We start from the raw sequence: 23,856 nt of genomic DNA, 5'->3' as shown, positions 1-23,856 counted from the left end.
GTAAAAGGGACTCTGTGAGTGGAAAGGAGAGACCAAAAGTAACAAAGACAAAGGACCAGAGAAAATCTCCAGAAACAAGGACAAAACAAGTAATAAAAGTGCAATAAATACACATCTGTAAATAATTATTTTGAATGTAAATGGACTAAACACTGTAATCAAAAGACAGAGGGTATCAGGATGGATAAAAACGTAAGAACCATCTATGTGCTGCCCACAAGGGACTCATTTTAGAATTAAAGACACCAGCAAACTGAAAGTGAGGGGATGGAGAACCACCTCTCATGCTAATGGACATCAAAACAAAGTCAGACTGGCAATATTTACATCAGACAATCCAGACTTTTTTGTTCTTGTATTGTTTGTGTCCTGCTTTGGTATCAGGGTAATACTGGCCTCACGGAATGATTCTGAATGTGTTCCTTCTATTCCATTATTTGTAAGATTTTGATAGACATTGACCTTATTTCTTTTATATGTTTGGTAGAATTCACCAATGTAACCAGGTGGTCTTGGGATTTTCTGTACTGGGAGATTCCCAATTCCTAATTCATCTTTCATTCTTCTTACTGGTCTAAGAAAATTTCCTATTTCTTGGATTCACAATTCATGATTCAATCATGGTAACTTGTGCATTTCCTAAGTTATCTGATTTGTTGGTATATAATTGTTTATAATCTGTTATCACACTACATATTTCTGTAGTTATCTGTTGTACTCTTTTCTCTCGCGTTTCTCATTTTGACTTTCAGTCTTCTCTCTTTTTCTTAATGTAGTTAAAGCACTGTCAATTTTGTTTATTTTTTTGGAAAAACTGGTCATTACTTTCAATGTTATATTATTATTTTGGTCACTATTTCATTATTTCTGATTTTTCTTTGTTATCTCTTTCCTGTACAAATTTCAGCTAAGTTCCTTCTTTTTCTAGTTCTTTGTGGTATGATGTTAAGTTGTTTATTTGGAATTTTTCTCTTCATACAAGCATTTATAGCATAAATTTCACTCTAACATATGCTTTTGCTATATCCCACAGGTTCTGGAATATTGTTTTCTTTTTCTTTTGCTTTGAGATATATTTTGATTTGCTGTTTGATTTCTTATTTGGCCTACTGCTTGTGCAGTAGTATGTTGTTTAATATTTATATATTAAATATTTAATATTTACATTGTAGATTTTCCAGCTTTTTTATTATTGATCTTTAGTTTTATACCACTGAGGTTGGAAGATATACTTGGTATAATTTCAGTCTTCTTAAATTTGTAATATTTGTTAAGTCTCTTTTTATGTGATTTAACAGGGGATTCTTCTGTGTGTACTTAAAAAATTTTTCTTGGATGGAATGTTTTTTATAGATCTTTTAGAACGATGTGTTCTGAAGTATGCTTTTAAGTAAAAAATGTTCTTGTTGAAAGCGTATCAGAGGCTATGGGCGCCTGGGTGGCTCAGTCGGTGAAGCGCCTGCCTTCAGCTCAGGTCGTGATCCCCGGATCCTGGGATCGAGTCCCGCATCGGGCTCCCCGCTCCACAGGGAGCCTGCCTCTCTCTCTGGGGGGGAGGTGGGAAGGCGGGGGGAATCGAACTAGTTCAAGAAAAACCCACCAACCAACCGAAAAAAAATAAAACAAAACAAGAGACAGCATTTTAACAAAGTCAACATAACAGAGTATTTCTAGAAGGAGTAAGCGGCCAACAGTGTCAAATCCTAAGCTGGTCGTCCCAGAAGGCCTCGTCCAACGGGATTTCTAGAGAGTGCCACACTTTCCCTCGAGTCATTTTCGTTCCTGCTGTCCCCCTGGTAACCTACCCTGGCAGCCTGTTCCTAACCTACGGGAGGAACAGGCTGCACTCAAATGCACACATACAGAAACATTCTGCTTGAAGATGAACTCACATCATGGCCCTGATCGTCTACATCACTGACCCTCAGCCAGCTCAAAGTGCACGGCTACTGCCCTCCTGCTGTCTTTTTCTAACACATACAGTACACTGCAGATTTTCTGTGTTTTAAAGGAAGCCCCTTTCTGACGGCCGTGCCCCCCGAGCTCCCAGCCAACCTGCGCATTCCAGCGCTTGTGCTCTCTATCAAGCTGACGGATCAGGACCTCCGCGGCTTGGATTGTCTCCTGCGCTCTGCTCACTTCAGCTTCCAGTTTGGCAGCTTCTGACGTCCTGCTCTGGAATCTGTAAAAACGTTAACAGCAATTAAAGGCAAAGGGATTTCAGAAAGATTTGGCTGAATGAGCCTTAGTAAAGTGAGCTTTTCTCTAAGTTAACGGTAATACTGATAATATTTGCGTTCAAGATAGCACCAACGCAGCAGACACAGCAGCGTGCAGATGTGAAAGGCAGGGCTGCTCGAGCACAGACTCCTCCCTGTGACGTTCAGGGCCCTGTGGGAGGGCTGACCGCCCCCCCCACCCCGACCCCGCCGCCTCCTCAGTTTTCCCTCATTCAAGCCTCCCACATCAACCTCTGAAGGATAAACATGCTGTCCTCTTCTGGATAGCCTGCTCCTTCGGGACGTCCCACGTGCCTGGAATACCTTCCAGCCCCTTCCTTACCCCCACCCCCCAGCATTCTAACTCCTTCAAATACCTACCTATCAAAAATATAAAGAAAATTTTAAAACTCACTTCAAATATCCAATCCATTACATATATTCTTTCCCCATGTGCCCACTTGCCCAAATTTATAACCATCCTTTTAAATTATTTTCCTTAAAAAATACTTGTACAAATTTATTATTTTATTAAATAAAACAGTAACACTCCAGCTGATTACCTAGTCCTTCAATAAATATGTAAGTACTTATAAAATGCCCAGGATTGTGCTAAGCATCAAAAACAAAACAAACAGCAACAAAAAAGCATGTCATGTAATCCTCAGAACAACAGCTCAAAATAAGTGTTATGATTCTCACTTTCCAAACAGATTCTCTTATAGGTTTCACCAGTAATCAGTAGAGGATCTAAAATCCACCCACGTATGGGTACATCTGACACTATGTTCCATGCAATTTACAGTGCATCTTATTGCCTCTCTAAGCACCCAATATCTTCTCCTACACATGGGAGTAAAACTCAGTTTTCCAGTATGGTAGCCACCAGCCACAAGTGGCGATTTAAATTTAAATTAACTAAAAGTAAACAAAATCTGAAATTCAATTCCTCAGTCATATTACCCACATTTCAAGGGCTAGTGGCTACCACAATGGACGGTGCAGACTACAGAACCTCCCATCATGTCAATAGCTCCGCTCGAGACCTGGAAGTAGAGACCATACTTACTCACCCCAGCAAGTCATACTATGTACATTGTTCTGCCATAAGTATTTGCTGAATCAAGCTAACTTGAATGTTTCTGTATAAATTATACTAAAATGGCAAATGTCTCAATTCTGTCAAGTTAGAATTTAAATACTGATAGATCATACTTATTTTTCAACTACTTTTTTCTTTGTACCTGTACAAGAAAATAAGACTGTCACTCACAATCTAGGGTCAATTAAACCTTAATTAAGAATCAAGTAAATGGCTATTAACCAGCATTGATTCATTATTGATAATCACTCTAAACTGGAAAATGCTATTCTGTTTTACTTAAAATTCAAAGTTAATTCTGAAGGTTTTTTTAAATAATCCTTCCACAATATTGACAGTATGGCGTAGTGATTAAAGAACAGGAACTTTATGGAGTGAGACAAATCTATGACCTAATGCTAGCTTTGTCACTTACTAACTGTTCAATGTAGGAAAATAAACCTTCCTAATGTGCAGGATGAAAATACCCACCTCTGGGTTTATGTGAAGTACTAAAAATGACACATATGTAAAGTGCCCAGCACAACAGATCACACGTGTGCTACCATATGCGAACCACCCAATAAATACCGAACACTTGGCTGAATAGTAAGCACCAATTCTCGGCATAGGACACTGAAAGCAATGAATACTTTCCATGCTTCTCTATAATTATATCTAGAAGAAAATGATGAAGTTTCTTTCCTGTATCTATAACATACAAAAAAATTCAGAAATATTGAAATGACTGGATTTATGGGCTTGAGACTTCTTTTTAATTTTTTTCTCTGTAAGTAAACATATATAAGTATAAACAAGATCATTATTTCCTGTTTGGAGAAAAAAATAATAGTTTTAAGTCTGATGAATTTATTTCTTGGTACAGTAATTTATATTTCTTCCATAAAAAAAATGATAGAAAATGGAACACACCACTTGAAAAAAGGTATGTATTTAGAAAAGTTTGAGTCTTACAAAACTAAAAGCAAATGATAACATAACACAGTATTTAATCACATATGCTCCAGCTTTCCAATTTTCACAATTTTTAAAGGGAAACAGTCCCACATTTGCTATGATTCCCACACCAATATTTTCCATCCTATACTCTACAGCAATCACATGAAGCCAGAGGTTAAGGAAAGGTTTTATGATTAGTAATATTCATAAATGGTCCTGAAATTTAAGTATGATATTACATAAAGGAATACGTTTTTAAACATTCAAAGTACAAAATTAAAAGGACACAATAGTTTCTAATGTGATCCTGCGCCTCAGGCAGATTACAGAACAGGTCACGTGAAGTAAGTCTGGATAACACGGAAATGCAGACGCCAAATGTAAGGACTCTGGGCATGAATCTACTACATTCTCTCCCTCTTGCTCAAGTCCCCAGTGCTCAGGAATAGACACAGGGACAGCTCCACAAGGGAGACTTCAACTGTGTTTGTTCCTACCAAAATCACTATTTAAAAAAAGGAATACCTTCTATATTATTTCTTATGTTTCCCTATTTTAGAGTGATAAATCACTAAAGGAAGTGAAAATAACGATTATAAGATTTTCAAAACTGAAACATTAGTTTTCAAATATCCAAAATACATTTTTTTTTTCAAAATACATTTTAAAGTTAACTTACTTCTCTTTGAGTTCTGATACTTTCTGGCCAACAGAATTTAGAAGCTCCTCTAGTTTCCTTTTTCTGTCTTCAGTTTTCTTCAAATTTCTAAAATATAATTCCATTTTATAAAAGTTATTCTATTTTATATATCAACAATAGCAGAAACAACCCTTTCTATCCCTTCTAAAGCCCTACCAAATGAAACCAAGGGAATTAAAAAAAAAAAAAAGATATTCATGCACAAAGATAAAGAGAATGAAAGAGAAAAGGGCTGCACTGGAGTAACTTTAATAAAATTTTGAAAGGTGGTAAGTGACATAATGGAATGCAAAAAGCCAAAAGTTGAGGGGCTGCAGGAAGAAAAGCCAAAGAATTCCAAACGCTCAGGAACTGAGGACAACAGGTCCTCTGAAGATAACACAGCTGAATACAGAAAGTTTTCCAATAGTTGATATAATCAATCCATCAACCTCAGATTCCCTCCCACGCTGAGAATGGACTATCCTCTTAACACATCCTGAAGGTCAAGCTCAGAACCGTCAGCCCTCCCACCCATACCCTAGGCAGAAAGTAGGAAGATTCTTCTAGAGAAGACTAGACTTACCTCCTCCCCACAAAATTACCCACAACATCCAAGAGACTGCCATCAAATGACCGGTTCCCACTGCTGCGAATCTGTCTTTGCACAAACTGACTAAAGGATTTGTCAAAACACAGACTGCAAGGCCTCGCACCCCGGCACTCCCAGCATCTCTGACTCAGAAAGCATGGACAGAGCTCAAAAATGGGGGCTCTTCCCAAGTTCCCAGGGGATGCTAATGTTGCCAGCCTGGGGATCCCACTTCGAGAACTACTGCAATAGAATAAGGCCTTCAAAATTGTGAGATTAAACTACTTCTCGCCTAGTGTTGTACACCCAGGCCAATTATTGACCGGATATAACAGCATAATACAGGTAATTTTAGACGGGCAAGATGTCAGAACATTTTTCATCCTATATACCCTTTCTAATGTGCAGGATGTGTTCTAGAAAAATGAAGGACTAAACTAAGAAAGAGAAGGGCCCGAAACAAAAGAATACAATCAGAAAAGAGAAAGAGATGAAGACGGTCTCCGGAACCATGGTGAAGAGAAGTCTGAAGAGAACAGCAGTCAGCAGCAGCCTGGGGCAGACAGACCACGTGAGAACAGGACAGAAGGCTCCAGAAGGGGTAACAGTAAGAAAGAACATACATAAACACACAGATTCTGAACGTGGGTTAGGGTCTGTTCTAAGGCTGTGCATAAATACGTGATATGTCAACAGAAAAAAAATAATCGATTTTAAAAATGAGGAAATTACTGATATTAAGAAAAAACAAAAAGATGTACAAGAAAGGAAGTATACCCATAAGATACAGTATGTCTCAGCTGTGGAAAATACTTATATACTCAAAATAATATAAATATTTAACATTATTCATTACACAAAAATATGTGGCAAATTAACACAAAAATTTCACATAAGTATATTGAGAAAAAGAAGTATGGGCAGCTAACAGTCTCCTTGTCCAGGGTAAGAAGAGATGAGGTCACACAGAGATCAGTCGAGAACATAACATGCTTCTCGTTCTGCGCATAGAACCAATGCCAACTTATGAACAACCACCAATTAAAAGTAAATGTTAAATTGTCCACCTTCCTGCCCAGACCATGTGTTATAAAATATATACAACACATTTCCTAGAACTTAGAAGGAGAAAACAAATTTAAAAGCCCTAACTTTCCAAAACCTACTTTTTGTACCTTAATATTACTCATTCACAAAATTTAACCCCTTATAAAAGAACTTCTACCAATTTATCCTTCCAACAACATAATAATGGTAGGGGGAAAAAATGAGTTGGTTCTGCTCTCCAACTTCTTTTAATTGTGTTTTCTTTTGATCTGTTTAATTTTATTTAACTGACTCATGTTATATGTTTTAATGCTGTCAGCTGCCTTTTTAGGTATAAACAAGAAATATAACATAAATAAACCCCAATAACTGAGTCATTAAATTGATGCAAATAAACAAAGGTTAGACTTCTTTATATTCGATATCCCGGAACTCACGATTCTAATCCCGCCTGCTCAGTTTCCAGAGGCTGAATGCGCTCCAGGACGTGGGAGTACTGGACGTTTGCTCTAACCCACGCAGCCAGAGGGGCGGCCGCCGTGCTGGCTCGCTTCGCATTCTGAAAAATCCATCACAAGTTAGCCAGCACCCTAACTTCATTTCAAATAAAAGCAAAGGTAATCCTAGTCTATTTTGCTTAAGCATTTAATAATTTATCCCCTCAAATGAAGTTTTTGGTTGATAGTTAAATAACAATAACATGAATTGTTATTTTCATTAAAATAACCCTGAACTTCTGCTTCCAAATAAATGTTTTTGAGCCACAGAAATCTTTAATAAAATTATATTTTATTGACATAAGCACTCCATCAGCTACATTTATAATGAATATGTCTGTCCACAATGATGTTCAGGCATCAGTTCTTCTCTTCTGTCCATGGGACACATCCTTATTGGATAAAAGCAACCCTGAAACCATGTTACCAACATCAGAGATGATGCACATAACATTTTGTATAAGAGATCTAAAAAAAAATACCAGCATCATGGAATTTAAACTGTTCACTGAAATAAGATACAAGTATCCTAAGGCAGGTTTCTGTTGTTATATGACAAATATACAGGAAGGAAGAAAAGCAGACCAGGCAGGCTGGAAGTTCAGAAATGCCAGACTGATAGTAAGATGCAAACATGTTGCACGTATGACACTGACTGTGCTCTCCAGACCCAGCCTGGATTCCCGCCCACCTGTCTGCCGCTCAAGGCTTCTGACACACAAGCCCTACGGCTCACTCTTATCTTTTACTTTTAGTTTTTAGGCAGTGTAAAGAATCGACAATGAAAAGCCATCACATTTTAACAAGCAGAATATTACAGACCATATAGGAAGGGGATCGATGGCATAGCTGTTAAAAATTACCTTTGAATCAAAAGATCCCTTATTTTTATAAAGAAGTTCTTCAACGCTCTCTCTTATTTCCTTGGGAATATTTCGTGCATCAAAAGTTGCTATGTCTTCTCTTACGCCTCTTTTTGCAAGGAAACTAAAATTAAAACATTACTTCAAATAAGGGTAAATAAAATTTGCCATTTCTGACAATAACATCGATTTAACAAAATGCTGTATGCAGTACTTTTCATCCACTAGTTAACGAAACATAGGGTCCTGAAGTATCCCAGCTTCTCATGTGCTGCCCGTCACTTTGTAAAGACCACAAGAGAGAACTCCACAGAGAGGCCCCACGGTTCCTCGCCTCCTGTCAATAACGTGCAGCGGTGAAGGGCAGGGATCACAGTCCTCGGATTCTACCTACATCCCTTTCCGTGAACTGCTCTGCTTGTCTGTTCTAGGATAGGTCAGAAAATTTCCTGACTCCGTTCTAAGAAAGGGACTTCCAAGTGTTCCTCGACCTGCACCTCCCTTCCCACCTCTGGATATGAAAGGACTCCACCATGACCCCCAGTCCCAGTGTGGATCTGAGTGTGGGCACAAACCACAACACAGTCACCAGAACGTGAAAGCCGAAGCCACGCAGCTGCGTGTTTCATTAACGCCCGGCCTTTTCTCTTCCAGTGTGCATCTTGTATTATTTATGGGGCTCCTGCCCTCGCTCCTCCGGCCCTTGTCTGACTCCGCCAAGAGTGCAAGACACTGAGAAGACCGACACTATTTTCTTCATCAGTAAATCACAGGAAACACAATGCTCTGTACTGTGGGTGGGCCAAATAAATGATGGCATTTATTGAAATGTTCTTCAAGATTTTAGGCATTCTTTTTTTCTCTCTGTGGATACTTAGATCACATATTATGGAGAAAGGAAAATATAGATCTTGGTATAGGATCACACAGAGTATCTTTTTTTTTAAAGATTTTATTTATTTATTTGACAGAGAGAGAGAGAGAGAGAGAGACAGCGAGAGAGGGAACACAAGCTAGGAGGAGTGCGAGAGGGAGAAGCAGGCTTCCCGCAGAGCAGGGAGCCCGATGCGGGGCTCGAGCCCAGGACCCTGGGATCATGACCTGAGCCGAAGGCAGACGCTTAACCGACTGAGCCACCCAGGCGCCCCCATACAGAGTATCTTGAAATATTACAGCAAAATGTGTAACTAGGTAATTAATGAAGCACAGTTTGAGAAACAATGTAAGAAGTAAAAATATGAAAGAGGCACGCCTGGTTGGCTCAGTCAGTACAGCATGGGACTCTTGATCGTGGGGTTGTGGGTTCAAGCCCCATGCTGGTTGTAGAGATTACTTAAAAATAAAATCTAAATAAATGAATCAATCAATCAATGTGTACTTCACTGGTGAAATAATAACATTTTTCACAAATTAAAAAATGTACCTTTTCATGCTCACCCAAGATGTATCAAAGATACCCATCAACCTTAAAACGCCCTCAAGAATATCTCTGATGATATCAGGTGGCATACGCAGTGAGCGAATTTCTGAAAGAGATTCTGGCTTAATGTTTCCAACTGCTAGTTTAGCTTCATTGACTAGAGGCTAAAAAGACAAAGAGCATTTTTACTTTCAAAAAATATATATGTAAAAATCAATAACTCTAGAAGTTATTGAATATTTGTCATTTCATTAAAAATAACTCATTATTAATATCCTTTCTCTTCAAATATCAAAATGCTTTGAAACACACAAAATACAAAATCTTCAAATTCTTACCACCATAACTACAGGAGTCTAATTTAGAAAAAATCCCATTTGTTTTGAGACAATTTGCCATTTTCAAGAGGCTCCTTATATTCTATGACTAGCTGGCTAATAACCTAGTGAGGAGCCAAAAAAAGAGCCTAAGAGTTTGACTTAATTTCCCTACAACACATTTTTCTCCTCGACACTCAAACAACACGGCTCACGGGAAACGCAGATGGTTTCTGATGACCTTCCTTCTCCCGGCCGACCTTCCTTCCTGCATCTCTTCCATAAAGACCATGGTGTTGGAAGCCACGCTTGCTAATACTGCTAGAACTCCCAGACACAGTCAGTAGTCAGACAACGCATCCACTGTAGCCTACCTGCACTTCCTTTAATTCATCGTCAATTTTGTTTTTTCTTTCTTCAATTTTAACAACTTCTTCTGCTATTTTGTGCTTCAGTCTTTCAAGTTCTGTCTTTTGCTCACTAGCATCCTAGAGGAATATTTTAAATGATATTCCAATTAATTTTCATGCACTCGATATTTTAAAGCATGATATCAAAAATATAAATTATTTTAAAATAACATTTTCTTTTTTTTTTTTTTTAAGATTTTATTTATTTATTCATGAGAGACAGAGGAGGAGAGAGAGAGAGAGAGAGAGAGAAGCAGAGAGAGAAGCAGGCTCCCAAGGAGCAGGGAGCCCGATGTGGGACTCGATCCCAGGACCCTGGGATCGTGACCTGAGCCGAAGGCAGACGCTTAACCATCTGAGCCACCCAGGCGCCCTAAAATAACATTTTCTATTAAATGTTTTCCTAATGTTAATTGACATGAAAGTTTCTAAGATGCCTGGGAAATGAATGTTATAATTTACTACGTATTTACTATCAGGAAGTTTCTATGCTTTATTTGTTTTAATGTTTCCAAATAGCAAAGCAATAAATGCTTATTATATAAAAACCAAGCAACTCAGAATTGCAAAACTTAGAAAATTATAATATACATTTAACACTTGGAATAAATAATTCAGAGAGGTTGGAACTACTATGCTCATCTCATAAATGAACAAACTAAAGTCTCCTATAATTCTAACAGTAAAGACTAACAACTCTTAGAGACTACAGTGCATTAGAAGTTTGTGTTTCTACACTTTATTTTAGACAAAAATTGAAATCATGATACAACAATATGATGGTAACTATATAAACAAAAATCAGTACAGATTCAAAGAACAGTAAATTATTTACTAATAACACGTGAACTCTCTGTTCATGCATGCAAGTATCAAGGATCCCACATATGGAAGGAGAAAATTTGTCAAGAAATCTTTCAAGAGTCCTTACATCAGTGGTTCTCAACCACATTCTAGTCACCCAGGGAGCTTAAGAACTAATACCTGGTGTTCTGTTGCCAAGTATATCGAAATACTTCATCTGGGTGCAGGCAGGGCGCAGAAAGATCTAAGGACGCGCCAGGTGGCTCCAATCTGGAGCCGAAGCTGAGACTCAGGCACCGGCCAACTCCTCCGCAGTCTCACCCTGAGCTCCCTCACACGTCAGTGCAACTGGAACTGTGTGCTCCTCAGAAGGGAACTCACGTGCTCCATCACACACACAAACACCCTCCAAGGCCCAGCACGTGTGTTGTTCTGCCACCTGGAAGTGAGCCCTACTCCAGGATTTTACAGTATTTAATCTGTATTTTTCTCAAGTCACAGACCTGGAGCTGCAAGCTTTGCAAGTTTACACAATTTGATATTTAGCTGTCTCTCCAGACTCTACTTTGTTATAAAATTATGAACAGAAACGTCTGCTATTTATAGTCAAGCAAAATTATTAGCGTACAAGATACACAGCGACTCTTCTGTGTCTCAGATAGGCAAGACAACTAGCTACCATTGTAGAAAACCCTTCTGCAGAGGGCCGACCACAGGACAGCACAAGCCGTCCGAGTCTGACTGCAGCTCGCCGGCCTGACGGCACACGGGCACACATACTGCTCGCTCAACGGTCTCCTTTCATCAACAGCATTATCCTTCACACAGCCTTCACTTGTTTCATATTTCAAATTACTCTTCAAAGGTAAGGAGGTGACAGGTATTTTTTAATAATAAAAATGGCTGTCTGCTTTACATAAATCTTTATAGTAATTTGTTTCCAAAATACCTTGAGGAAAAAGTGATGCTAAAGTTTTATAGTATGAAAATTACATTTGATTTTCTATTACATTACTTACCAGGTCAGGTACTCAATAAAATTATCCTGGAAACACTGAATGTGTACATAACCATCATATATCTGGAAATGTTATTGCTTTTGAAAGTTTCCCAAATGCCAATGGAATTATTTTGGCGTATCAAGGGAAATCTTGATTATGTCATTCGAGTCAGTCTAGATAATCCTCCTGTGAAGCTCACAGTCCTTAAGAACCCTACCCACACTCAGATTTCCAATGAAGATGACCAAACTCACAAAGAAAGCTTCTTTTGTGAATAAGAATAAAACAACCAAGTATGAAAAAGTACATAAGAAAATATAGTGGGAAACAGAAGATTTCATAAAGTACCCTCCGAGGGCTAAGTGGAGATGAGGCAACAATGAAAGAGACCAATAAAAAGGGACGCTGCAGGGGCGCCTGGGTGGCTCAGTGGGTTAAGCGTCTGCCTTTGGCGCAGGTCATGATCCCAGGGTCCTGAGATTGAGCCCCACATCGGGCTCCCTGCTCGGCAGGAAGCCTGCTTCTCCCTCTCCCACTCCCCCTGCTTGTGTTCCTGCCCTTGCTATCTCTCTCTCTCTAATAAATAAATAAAATCTTTAAAAAAGGCGGGGGCGGGCGCCTGGGTGGCTCAGTCGTTAAGCGTCTGCCTTTGGCTCAGGTCATGATCCCAGGGTCCTGGGATTGAGCCCCGCATCGGGCTCCCTGCTCGCAGGAAGCCTGCTTCTCCCTCTGTCTGCCGCTCCCCCTGCTTGTGCTTTCTCTCTCTCTCTCTCTGACAAATAAATAAATAAAATTTAAAAAATAAAAATAAAAAAAATAAAAAATAAAAAAAAAAATGGGGATGCTGCCAAAAGGAAGGATTTACAGGCTAAAGAATCTCCTGAGAGATAACATCAGAGCAGGAATGAAAAGCTCAAGAGGCGAATTAGAAAATGAAGAATTTTTAAAGGAAGTAGAGCAAAAAGAGAAGGAAAAAGGTGAGAAAACATAAGAGAATTAGGGAAGCAGTCGGGGAAGCCCACAGTCCAAGTAACAAGCACCCAGGAAGGGAAGACGGAGACATGGAGGGAGGGGAGCACGGCCACACGCAGTAAGGACACTTCCCGGGACCGCGGAGAGAAGTGTCCTGGGGCAGAGTCCACACGGTGTCCAACACAGGGAACGAAAGGAGACCTAAGCCAAGGCAGATGGTGTCACCTTCAGAACAATGACTTCCACAAAGTCTCAAGAGAGGAAAAAAGAAAAAGATCACCTGCAAAGGATCAGACTTAACAGAACTTGGGAGTGTTTCGGTCACGACAACAGAAGTTGGAAGAAAATGTCTGGAAACAAGGGGATTACATTTCTTGATGACTAATCATGCCGAGCATCTCTCTGTGCATTTACTGGCCCTTCCTATGTCTTCTACCATGCAGGGCACCTTCAGATTTTTTCCTCATTTTTAAATTAGACTTTTTGTTTTATTATTGTGTTCTAATGGTTTCTGTATATTCTGGATACAAGTCATTTAGCAGATTTATGTTCTGTAAATAATTTCTCCCAGTCTGTGATTTGCTCTTTAATTTTCTTCAGAACGTATTTCACAGAGGAAAAGTTTTTAATTTCGATAGGGTCCAATTTCATCAATTTTTCTTCTTTTTCTATTTTGGTATCACATCTAAAAAAATCTTTATCTCACCCAACATCATTAACATTTTCTGCTGTTTTCTTCCAAAGTTTTATAATTTTATGCTGTACATTTAGATCTATGACCCATATTCAGTTAATTTTTGTACAAGTTTAAGGTAGAGGTCTTGTTTATTTTTCTCTACATGGATATTTAAATACCATTTTTTAAAAAGACCATCCTTTCCCCATTTAATTGGCATTTTGTATAAAACCAATTAACTATGCACGTGTTAGTTTTTTTCTGAACTTCATAATGTTCCAATGATCTGTTTGATTATCACTACACCAGTACCACACTGCCTTGATCACTATAGCTCAATAGTAAGTCTTTTTTTTTTTTAATATTTTCTTTATTTAGTTAGAGAGCAAGCAAGAGAGAGAGCATGAGCAGGGGGAGTGACAGGCAGAGGGAGAGGAAGAAGCAGACTCCCCACTGAGCAGGGAGCCAGATGCGGGGCTCGATCCAAGGACCCTGAGATCATGACCTGAGCCGAAGGCAGATGCTCAACCAAATGAGCCACCCAGGCGCCCCTCAATAGTAAGTCTTTAAATCATAATTCGTCCAACCTTATTATTTTATGAGTTTTTGTGCCAGTTCCTTTTATTGAGATTTATACATTAGTCTATTAAATTTTGAAGTTAATTTTAATTAAAAGAGGCATTAGACTTGCAGTAAGGTTAATAGTCACCAACATGAAGATGGAGAAACATATGAGATTTAATCAAGAAGGTAAACTTACAGAACTTAGTGATTCATGAAAGGTAGGGACTGAGAGAACATATGTCTAATATAATTTATAAGTTCTGTCTTGAACAATTAGCTATACTGTCAACAACGCAAGAAACAACAGATGTTGGCGGGGATGTGGAGAAACGGGAACCCTCCTACACTGTTGGTGGGAATGCAACCTGGTGCAGCCACTCTGGAAAACAGTATGGAGGTTCCTCAAACAGTTGAAAATAGAGCTACCCTAGGATCCAGCAATTGAACTACTGGGTATTTACCCCAAAGACACAAATGTAGGGATCCGAAGGGGTCCGTGCACCCTATGCTTATAGCAGCAATGTCCACAATAGCCAAACTGTGGAAAGAGCCCAGATGTCCATCGACAGATTAGACTATGATTAGAATGTGGTTGAGAACCACATTGAAAATAGAGCTACCACATGACCCAGCAATCGCACTACTGGGTATTTACCCAAAGGATATAAAAACACTAATTCGAAGGGGCACATGCACCCCAATGTGTACAGCAGCATTATCTACAATCGCCAAATTATGGAAGAAGCCCAAGTGCGCACTGATAAAGAAGATGTGGGATAGAATACACATACACCCTGGAATATGACCCAGCCATAAAGCTGAGAGACTTCTCAGAAGACATGTCTAGCAGATTATTGGGGATTTGGGTCTGAAGCTCAAATGAGAGAGTAGGGCTGAAGGACGAGGGAGATGGATGTGGCGGGGGTCAGCACAGAGCAGCCTGGGAGGGCACACGGACGCAGCGCCTGTGCGGACAAGAACGTCAAAGACGTCTCCTCTGAAAGGTTTGACAAAGGCAAGGCAATGGCAAAAAGTGGACAGAATCAAAATATTAAAATATCATGAAAGTATAAGTAAAATGAATAAAGACTTATTTTGTAAATCTTGAGAATTAATATTCTGCCTTTAATAAGGCAGGAGAAAAAAAACCTTGAAGCCTGAAGGAGATAATTTTTTAAAAAATAAAAGGAAATATCAACTTAACTAGCAGAGGGTAAACAAATAAAATCGCTTACAAATCTATACCAACGTAAAATGTTATATATTTACAGGGTTTAGATATATTAGTATATGGTGAACTGAGAAGACTATAGCTATGATTTTAAAATAACATGGGAAAATACTATGCTTTTCCACAAAAGCTCTAGTACTTAATACCATCAGCCTGACTCAGCACAGACAAGCAATATTTTTCAAATCCACATAAGTAAAAATCTAAGTTTTCACAGTAATAATCAGGCAGATGTGGTCTCCCTACGGTCTGCATTTTCATGCTCCCTCGAAACATTACCTGCATTGACACTGTGATCTCTTGGAGAGCAGCATCTGCTTTGTCTTGCTTAGTTTTAAGTAACACACTTTGTTCTCCAGCTTTTCTGTTTAGCTCGTCCACAAGAGCTTTAGCTTCATTCAGTTTAGACACACCAGCCTGTATCAATAAAATTAACTAACATTTAAAAAAAAGGAATTTTATACTCTTTATCCTGATGAATGGATAAAGAAGATGTGGGATATATATACAATGGGGTATCTTTAAGAAAGAATCAAGGAAATCTTCAAGAAAGAAAGAATCAAGGAAAAACCTAACTGTGTACACATCAAACGCTTGCAAGTGGACTTGGGTAGCTCCTTGCTGCTAATTATAATGACTTATTCAACCGTATACCCATTAAGGTGTGGTACAAGACTCCACAGAGACATAAAAGAAAAACAGACTTTAAAACTGTCACAGTAAAGCCGAAGAGATCAACACATACTTGGGAGCTTCAAGACCAGGATTTTTACCCACTGAATTCTGTGAGAAAGAAAACAGAAAGCAAGGAAAAACTCAGCAAAGCTTTTCCACTTCTCAGTCTCCCTGACTATGTAAAACGACTCAAGGCCTACTCTTGGGTGGACATCTGACCCTGGGCTGGCCATTACTGCACCCCATCCCACTACCCGTGAGTAATCCAAGGAATGAACACAGAAATATTCCCCCTCTTCTATAATATGAGTTGGGTTTTTGTCACCTAACAAATGAGAAGATTTCGGGAGATAGTAATGGCAAAAAGCAATATAACCAATATTTACCGAGCACCCAACAGAGAGGACAGCATCATGCTGGTTCTTTATCTAACTCACCCAATTAAGTTGCAGGTCAACAAGTCTGCATAATTTACCCAAAGCACCCCAGAGAACTAAATCAAGAAAATGACCTTCCCAAAGCATGTACAGTTAGTGGCTTGCTCTGAATGAAAGAGGGATAAAGATAACTTTGTCAATTAGGACGGATCCTACTTTATGACACTACGATTTTGGAGAGGAAATGCTCTCAGACAACTTCCAAGGCTGGCATTTTAATGCCACATTTAAGTTGAAGCTCTGTAGTTGCAGAAATGGAGAAAGACAACTGTTCAGAATGTACTGACATAGATAAAAGTAATATTTTATAAGGTATAATTTTAATTTTAAAGGTTATTATAAAGCTTAATCTCAGATATTATGTTTTAATTAATAATAGACATTTCTGAATTTCTAAAAACACTTTGATTTTAAAGAAGCTTTTAAAGATCACCATAAACTATCAAAAGCACATAAATACCATCCAGTAGAGAAAAAAAACAATTACTGAATCTAAATAAAAATTACAAAACCGTTAGTATACCTATGAGCAATACGGGTAGGTGAAACTGTTTTAAGGCATGTAATACAGTACTCATTTACACCAAATACATGCCACAGGCAACGGTTTGTAATATACATAATCCTTGTACCCCAGAGATAAGTAAAATAATTGGAGATTACCAATATTGTACCTGCAAATGACTTTGTCTTTTTAATAGTTCGTTTTTCTGGTGCTACTGATGGCAGAATACACACGTAAAAAGGTCATATATCGGCTTGGGGTAGCACCATATGCTTTACAAGATTCACGGATTAATAAAAATGATTTTAGAAAATCAGGATCAACTAGAAAGAGAAAACAAAATGATTTAATATATACATGATCTATTGTGAATTAGAGAAAATCATCTTAACTACATTTATTTCATACTAAATATTTCCACCTACAGAACTAGAAATACGAGGTATCATCTCTGCATAAAGGTACATCTATTCACAGCTCCCATGTTCCTTATGACTTTGAATTACTTAATTTCAGTGGTCTCTATCTGTCCACTGTGACATATTTGCTCTGAACACTTTTACTGCTGCAAGAGAGAGAAATCTACAGGTTGTCATAGCATATAAATTAGTTGGAACTACAGAACTTGTAATCCAGAAGCAAACACAATAAAAGCTCCTTGAATGGAAAAGAGATACCAAACCAAGCAACACAGATCCACTGTCATTTGACACAGGGTGAAACAGGACCTCAAAAGCCAAAAAATGAGGAGGCAGTTCACACAGGATTGAACACATCCATTACTAAACGTGTTATCTTCCTCTCATCACCTCAATCTATGTTCTTCCATATTCTCTACCTCGGTTAGTAAAGACAACTTCTCATCATTGTTCTAAGCCAGAACCCCGAGAAATGTCCTTGCGTCCTCCTTCCTCTAAGGGGTCCCCTTAGAGTGCCTCCTGGTACCCCCAAGTCCATTCCTTCCTCTTGGTTTACTGCAGTGGCCTTCCACAGGGCTCTGATCGCCTTCAGTTTCTTCTTACACCCCCCCAGTTGCCCGTAATTGAGGAAAAGGATGGACCCAGACACTTTTGTTTCTACAGCAAGACCCTGGTTACGTCTCTGCTAAAATCGCTCCATGACCGCAGATCACCCACGAGTCAGAATCCAAATTCCTTAGCACGACACGGGAGGCTTGTCATTACTGAAGCCGCCTGCCTTCTCTTCACCTAGTACTCTACTGCTCACATGTCCATGTCTCAGCCATTGGGCTGTTCACAGATCCAATAAAATAGCTGGTTTATTTCTCGGAGCCTTTTGCATGTAGCCACTCTTCCCCAAACTGCCCATCTGCCCCTGTCCGTTTGCTGTAACATCTGCTAGTAAAAGCTGTCTCACTTTCAAAGGCTCTCCACATCAACTCCTACCATCATTTATCTCACTGTATCAGAGTTTATGTTTATATAGAACATAATTCTTGCTATTCTTTAGTGCAGTAGGAGCTCCTAAGTCATCTCTAGTATCCAGCCCAGTACCTAAGGTAAAACAAGTTCAACAACTATTTGGTGACTAGATGGTTAGATAAATAAATGAATGAATGTGCTATGATACTAAAAAAAAAAAAAAGACCACATTCAAAATTAATTTGGAACTGGAAAAAATAATGAGAGTATAATTAAGAAAATATTGTGTCCACACTCAAAGAACACCATAAAACTTTTTCATGTGTGAGTTGCATGCTGTCACGTAGCTAAGTGAAAAGTGAAAACTAATAGAGAAGCTTAGCCTTCTAGCCAAAGACCCCAGACAATGTAAGTAGAACATCTGATCATCCGGGTCAAGAATATAATTGTTCAACTTCTTAAATGTAAACAATAGATAATGAGTTAGGTCCTGTAGAAAATGACATAAACATGAGTTTATAAATACAGAGAGCTTTAGTTTAGTTTTCATCCAAAGAAATCTTTGTTAGGAGGCACCTGCGTGGCACAGTCAGTTAAAAGCGCCCAACTCTTGGTCTCAGCTCAGGTCATGATCTCAGGGTCCTGGGATCGAGCCCCGCATCAGGCTCCACACTCAGCGCAGAGTCTGCTTGGGATTCTCTCTCCCTCTCCCTCTGCCCCTCCCCCCGCAAACAAATAAATAAATCTTTAAAAAAAAAAAAAAGACTTTGTGCTAGTTTGTCATTATTCAAATTCATAATCACTGTGAATCTTTAAGGAATCTATGACACCAAAAAATGGCAATTATTTCACAAAGTCAATTTCATCAAAATACTACCTGAGTTTTTTTTCTTTTCTTCTTTCCTTTTTTTGTCACTGTATTTTTCTTCACCATCTGTTTCACTGAATAACATTTCAGGTGTCTAAAAGAGGAAGAGCATGTCTTCAAACCTCAACTCAATAGCAAAAAGTTTAAATAAATCCAATATCAAAGGTTAAAAATAAAAAGAACACTTTTCTTCTAGATTTCTTACCAGAGTAAGAGAAATAACGAATATATCCATCTTCAGAATTTTTAGAATTCTAATATTCTAGAGTATTTCCTAGACAAGATTTTTGACACACATCAACCATTAATTGATTGCAAATTACTGACAACACCTCACTTGAAAAATGATTAGACCATATGAAATGAAGGAGATCACAGATCACAGTTTGGATTGAATTAGAAAATAATCACAAATGCCACTGAAAATCACACAATAAGAAAAATGAAAAGCTTTATTTGGCATCAGGGCATAAAGGGATAGTAAGGGTTCTGAGGTTTCCTGAATAAGAAGAAACGAAAAGTAAATGAAAAGAATCCCACAATTGGTAATTAACAGTTTTATAATTGATAATCTCAAAAACTGTTGTTGAGCTACCACTAGGATTTTGCCACTATCACAAATAAGATCAAGTTTCATAAACAGATCATTATTATAAGGGAAAATATGATAATCTAATAAGAGTACTCATTTAAAATATACAAAAAAAAAAAAAAAAAAAACAGAAGTAAAATATTCTTAGTTTCCCGGGAAGAAAATTAAAGTAGCAGAACACGGACATTTTTGCAACAGGAAGCCCAAGGTGTCCAGGTATGCGGGTCAAAGTCTCACTTTCTGAATCTCCCAGACTAAACAAAATGTCACACAAAAGACCCCTTTACTGACGAAGAATTTGAAAGTGCCATGGTTCGTGACCAGAGAATACTGTTTTTCCCCTCAAACATCTTCACTGATTTCTGCCAAAACCCTGGAGCCTCTGGGAGAATATTTCAAATTTATCCTTTCAAATAAACTGAAATTTTTTTCTTAGGAAACTTGCTTTCTTTAAAATAGTCTATCCCTTATGTGAATTAGCTTGATTGTGTAAACATCGCACAAGATATACATATGTCCAAACATCACACTGTACACATTAAGTATAGACAACTTTTATTTATCAGTTTGTGTATCTCAATAAAGCTGGCTGACAAAACAACACCCTCCATCTGCAAAGCGTTCCTGGCTGGATGGGCCCACGCTCCCCTTCATCTCCATTCTCCCCCTCAGAGATAAAAATGCGTATTAACTCTATTAATTCCGATTAATACCTTCACCTCTCAATTCCTTCAACTCCTGTCCTTCTGGTGTCTTCTCCACCACCTTTTCCTCAGCTAATCATGCCCTACCTGCCATGGTCAGACCCTGAGACCGCGTCACTAACAAGAACTGAAATCATTCCATCATGTCACCTGCAAATATCCCAGGCAGCCCCAGCCCATTCCCTTCGTAGGGCCAATAAGCCTCATGCTCCACTAAGACCTGCGATCTATGAATTTGAAAATCGCCACACTGTCGTTCACCATCTTCCTTATCATGAGCTCGCAACTCCCTCAGCCCTCACTGACTCGGCTGTACTCGAGTAACAAAGCCCCAGTCCTGGCCAAGTGCAAGTGAGCACTCACTGCAGGTGTGCCCTTGCGAGGGCACAGTGACTGAGGGAAACACACAGCACGCTGACGGCCTCCGCTCAACTCTCCCATCGCCAGCTCATGCCAACCCTATGCCACCCAGCCCTCATACCCCTTCTCCTCAGCCTTCCCCTCTTTCCGCGTATCTTCTTACATCCCTTCAGGACCCCACAAACTCTCCCCTCGGCTTTTCTCTCAGCTCATCACCTTGCTGTCTCTGAGAAAACAGAAACAATCAGAAGCCTGTCCACCACTCCCTGGTACCACACCTGCCCGCTTACCTGGAGCTGGGCCCCTGCGCCCTGCTTGCTTTGCTGCAGAGGCCAGTCCCTAGTCCTCTCATTTGTGCACCAGGCCGTGACATGGCTGCACAATGTTCCCCTGCCTTTCATATGTTCTTACTTCCTTGTTTGCATTCCCGACGGCATACAAACGTGTAATAGTATGTCCTACCTTAAAACTTCAAAAAAAAGTATTATTTTTACCTACTTCCTTCCACACGGATCCATTTCTCTGTTCCACTTTACAACAAAACCCCTCACAAGAGGTGACCACATTCACTCTCTCCAATCTCCTTCTCACTGTTTCTGGAGCACGTTCCAGTTGGCAGCCGCTAACTCAAAACTGCTTTCTTAGCCTCACGCTGGCCTCCCTGCTGCCAGAGCCGACAGTCAGCTCACAGGCCCCGTCCACCTGCCTGCACCACGGCCCTGAAATGCAGTCTTTGCTCGTCTTCACACTCTGCCGGTTTCCCTCCCATTTCCCCACAGCAGCTCCTTCTCAGTATCCTTTGCGGATCCCTCATCTTCACGTCAACCTTTTCATGTTGAACAAGAGCCCAAGACTTCAGTCCTTGACGGTCACTCTCTGGTAGTCAACGCTCATTCCTTGGTGGCATCATTCATTCTCAGAGCTGTAAATACCACCCATACCCTGACAATTCCCTGTGTTTTATCCTGGATGCCTGACCCTTCTTTCCCCTGAACTCCAGACTCCTACACCCCGATGCCTTCTGCGTCCTGCAGCTCGGAGGTCTGACGTCTCGTCAAGAACACATCTACAACTGCAAGCCTCACATCCTCCCCTGCAAGTGCTCTTCTCGGTCCCCGTTCCCCGTGGACGGGTACTCCACCCTTCCAGGGACTTCAGCCAACATCCTTGGCTGTATCCTTCCAGCCTCACCTCCTTTTACATCTTAGTACAATCTGTCAGCAAATTCGGTTATTTCTACAGTAAAACGTATTCAGAATCCAGCCACTTCCCACCACCTCTCCTCCTCCATCCCTAGTGCACACCATCCTTCTCTCTCACCGACTCCTGCAACAGCTTTGTAACTAATTCTACCCTGGCCTTTGAGAGTCTATTCCCAGCACAGAAGCCAAAGTAATCCCGCTGAAACATTAGAACGGTGTGTCAAAAGCCTCCGAAGCCTCCCTCACCTGTTTCCAGGAAAAGCTAAACTCCGCAGCGTGGCTCACAAACCCCCACCCTAACTGCTCTCCTCTTACTTCCCTGACGCCACACCCCCAACTGCTCTCCCTCTGAGTCACTCTAACCGCTGACTGGGCTTCCGGCTGACTCTCAGAGTCACCAGGCAAGCTGTCAGCTCAGGGTCTCCCTGAAGAAGACATTCCCCCCCGCGACCCCCCAAAACCTTGTAAACTCCATGAGGGCAGGGACTTTCATCTGCTTTTTCTTTGCTATAACCCCAACAGATAGAACAGTGGCACATATTAGAGACCCGATAATTACTTCTTAATGAAGCCTCTCGTTCACGTGGCCTCTTAAGACTGGAATAATTTTCCTGTCCTTTATCTACTTCCTGAAATCTAACTAAAATATCACCTCATCTGTAAAACTTTAACTCTCATCTCAAATTACAGTCCTCCCTCTGACTCATGATAGGCAATAGTCCGTACTTCTTTACACAAAAATGAAGACATGAATGATCGAGAATATAAATATTATTCAAAGAAATAATCCTGAAAAATATTATTTATCAAACAAAACAATGGCAGAGGCTTCCAGTTAAGATGGTTCAATGAATTCACACTTCAAACACATCCCCCTCCCAACACTTAGCACCACAATGATAGATATTTTTTAAGATTTAATTTTTTTAATTCAAAAAAATGGCTAAAATTATTGCTACGATGTTTTTATCATAGGCTAGCTAACAACATGAATAAAATTTTTAAAGTACAATAAGTACCTCTGTAGTCCTTAAGCACATGAAGTTGTACACTCAACTAAAATGTCATATAAGAACATAAAGAAAAGAGAGAGGTTTTCAAACATGTATAATCAGTGCCACAATTAAGGTAATATAATAACAGACACCAAAGCAAAGTCAGGAAAATCTGTAACTTCAAAAAGAAAATATGCTGTCTTTCATTTCCATACTTAAATGTTAAACTTACTTTCCTCATGCTGCTATCTGACCAACCCTCCATCCGCAACACCTGGCATTTCTTATGCAAAGCTGGATTACTCTCACAGTTTATTATGAAGTTTAAATTTGCAGAATCCATTATCAAGACAATATGCAAGTTTTGTTGAATTCCTAAAAAAATATAAGAAAATTATCATGGAAATTACAACAATAATAATTGGGGAAATCTATATATGGTCTGCTTTTATGAGTTTAAAATTTTCTAAAATGAAATGGTAGGAGCCATTAAGCAATATTACAGTTATGATTTTTATTTTTGTTCAGAAATACTTGTGTGTGTGTGTGTGTGTGTGTGCGCGCGCGCGCGTGTGCGTGCATGCTAAGAGAAAAGATCCAGAAGGAATTCAGGAGGAAGGCAAGTGTCCATATACCAGATTGCTGTTTTGTATGTTACTTTTCAAATGTGAAACTGGATTCTACTTTACAATTTTTCTTTCAAGGATTTTGATTTCAGTATTCACAAGCAAATTGATCTCCAATTTTCTTTTAGGAGAAATATATTTTTCCTGTTTCACCAATGTTATTTTCCCTTCATGAAA

At 39.4% G+C, this 23,856-nt stretch overlaps 1 protein-coding gene across 1 annotated transcript in view; it reads right to left on the bottom strand.

The window, feature by feature from the left end:
* DYNC2H1 (dynein cytoplasmic 2 heavy chain 1) overlaps window positions 1-23,856 on the bottom strand; it is a 317,720-nt gene that overhangs the window by 206,327 nt on the left and 87,537 nt on the right. The window contains 11 exon segments of the mRNA XM_035722795.1: window positions 2,056-2,182; window positions 4,940-5,026; window positions 7,016-7,137; window positions 7,939-8,062; window positions 9,362-9,522; window positions 10,050-10,163; window positions 15,613-15,750; window positions 17,120-17,151; window positions 17,154-17,273; window positions 19,210-19,294; window positions 23,286-23,428. Of these exon segments, the coding sequence (XP_035578688.1) occupies window positions 2,056-2,182; window positions 4,940-5,026; window positions 7,016-7,137; window positions 7,939-8,062; window positions 9,362-9,522; window positions 10,050-10,163; window positions 15,613-15,750; window positions 17,120-17,151; window positions 17,154-17,273; window positions 19,210-19,294; window positions 23,286-23,428 (1,253 nt within the window).

The sequence above is a fragment of the Zalophus californianus genome, chromosome 11, assembly GCF_009762305.2.
Source record: "Zalophus californianus isolate mZalCal1 chromosome 11, mZalCal1.pri.v2, whole genome shotgun sequence".
Classification (NCBI taxonomy): Eukaryota; Metazoa; Chordata; class Mammalia; order Carnivora; family Otariidae; genus Zalophus; species Zalophus californianus.
Note: the sequence above shows the minus strand (reverse complement) of the source record. Positions and strands in the feature narration are given on the sequence as shown.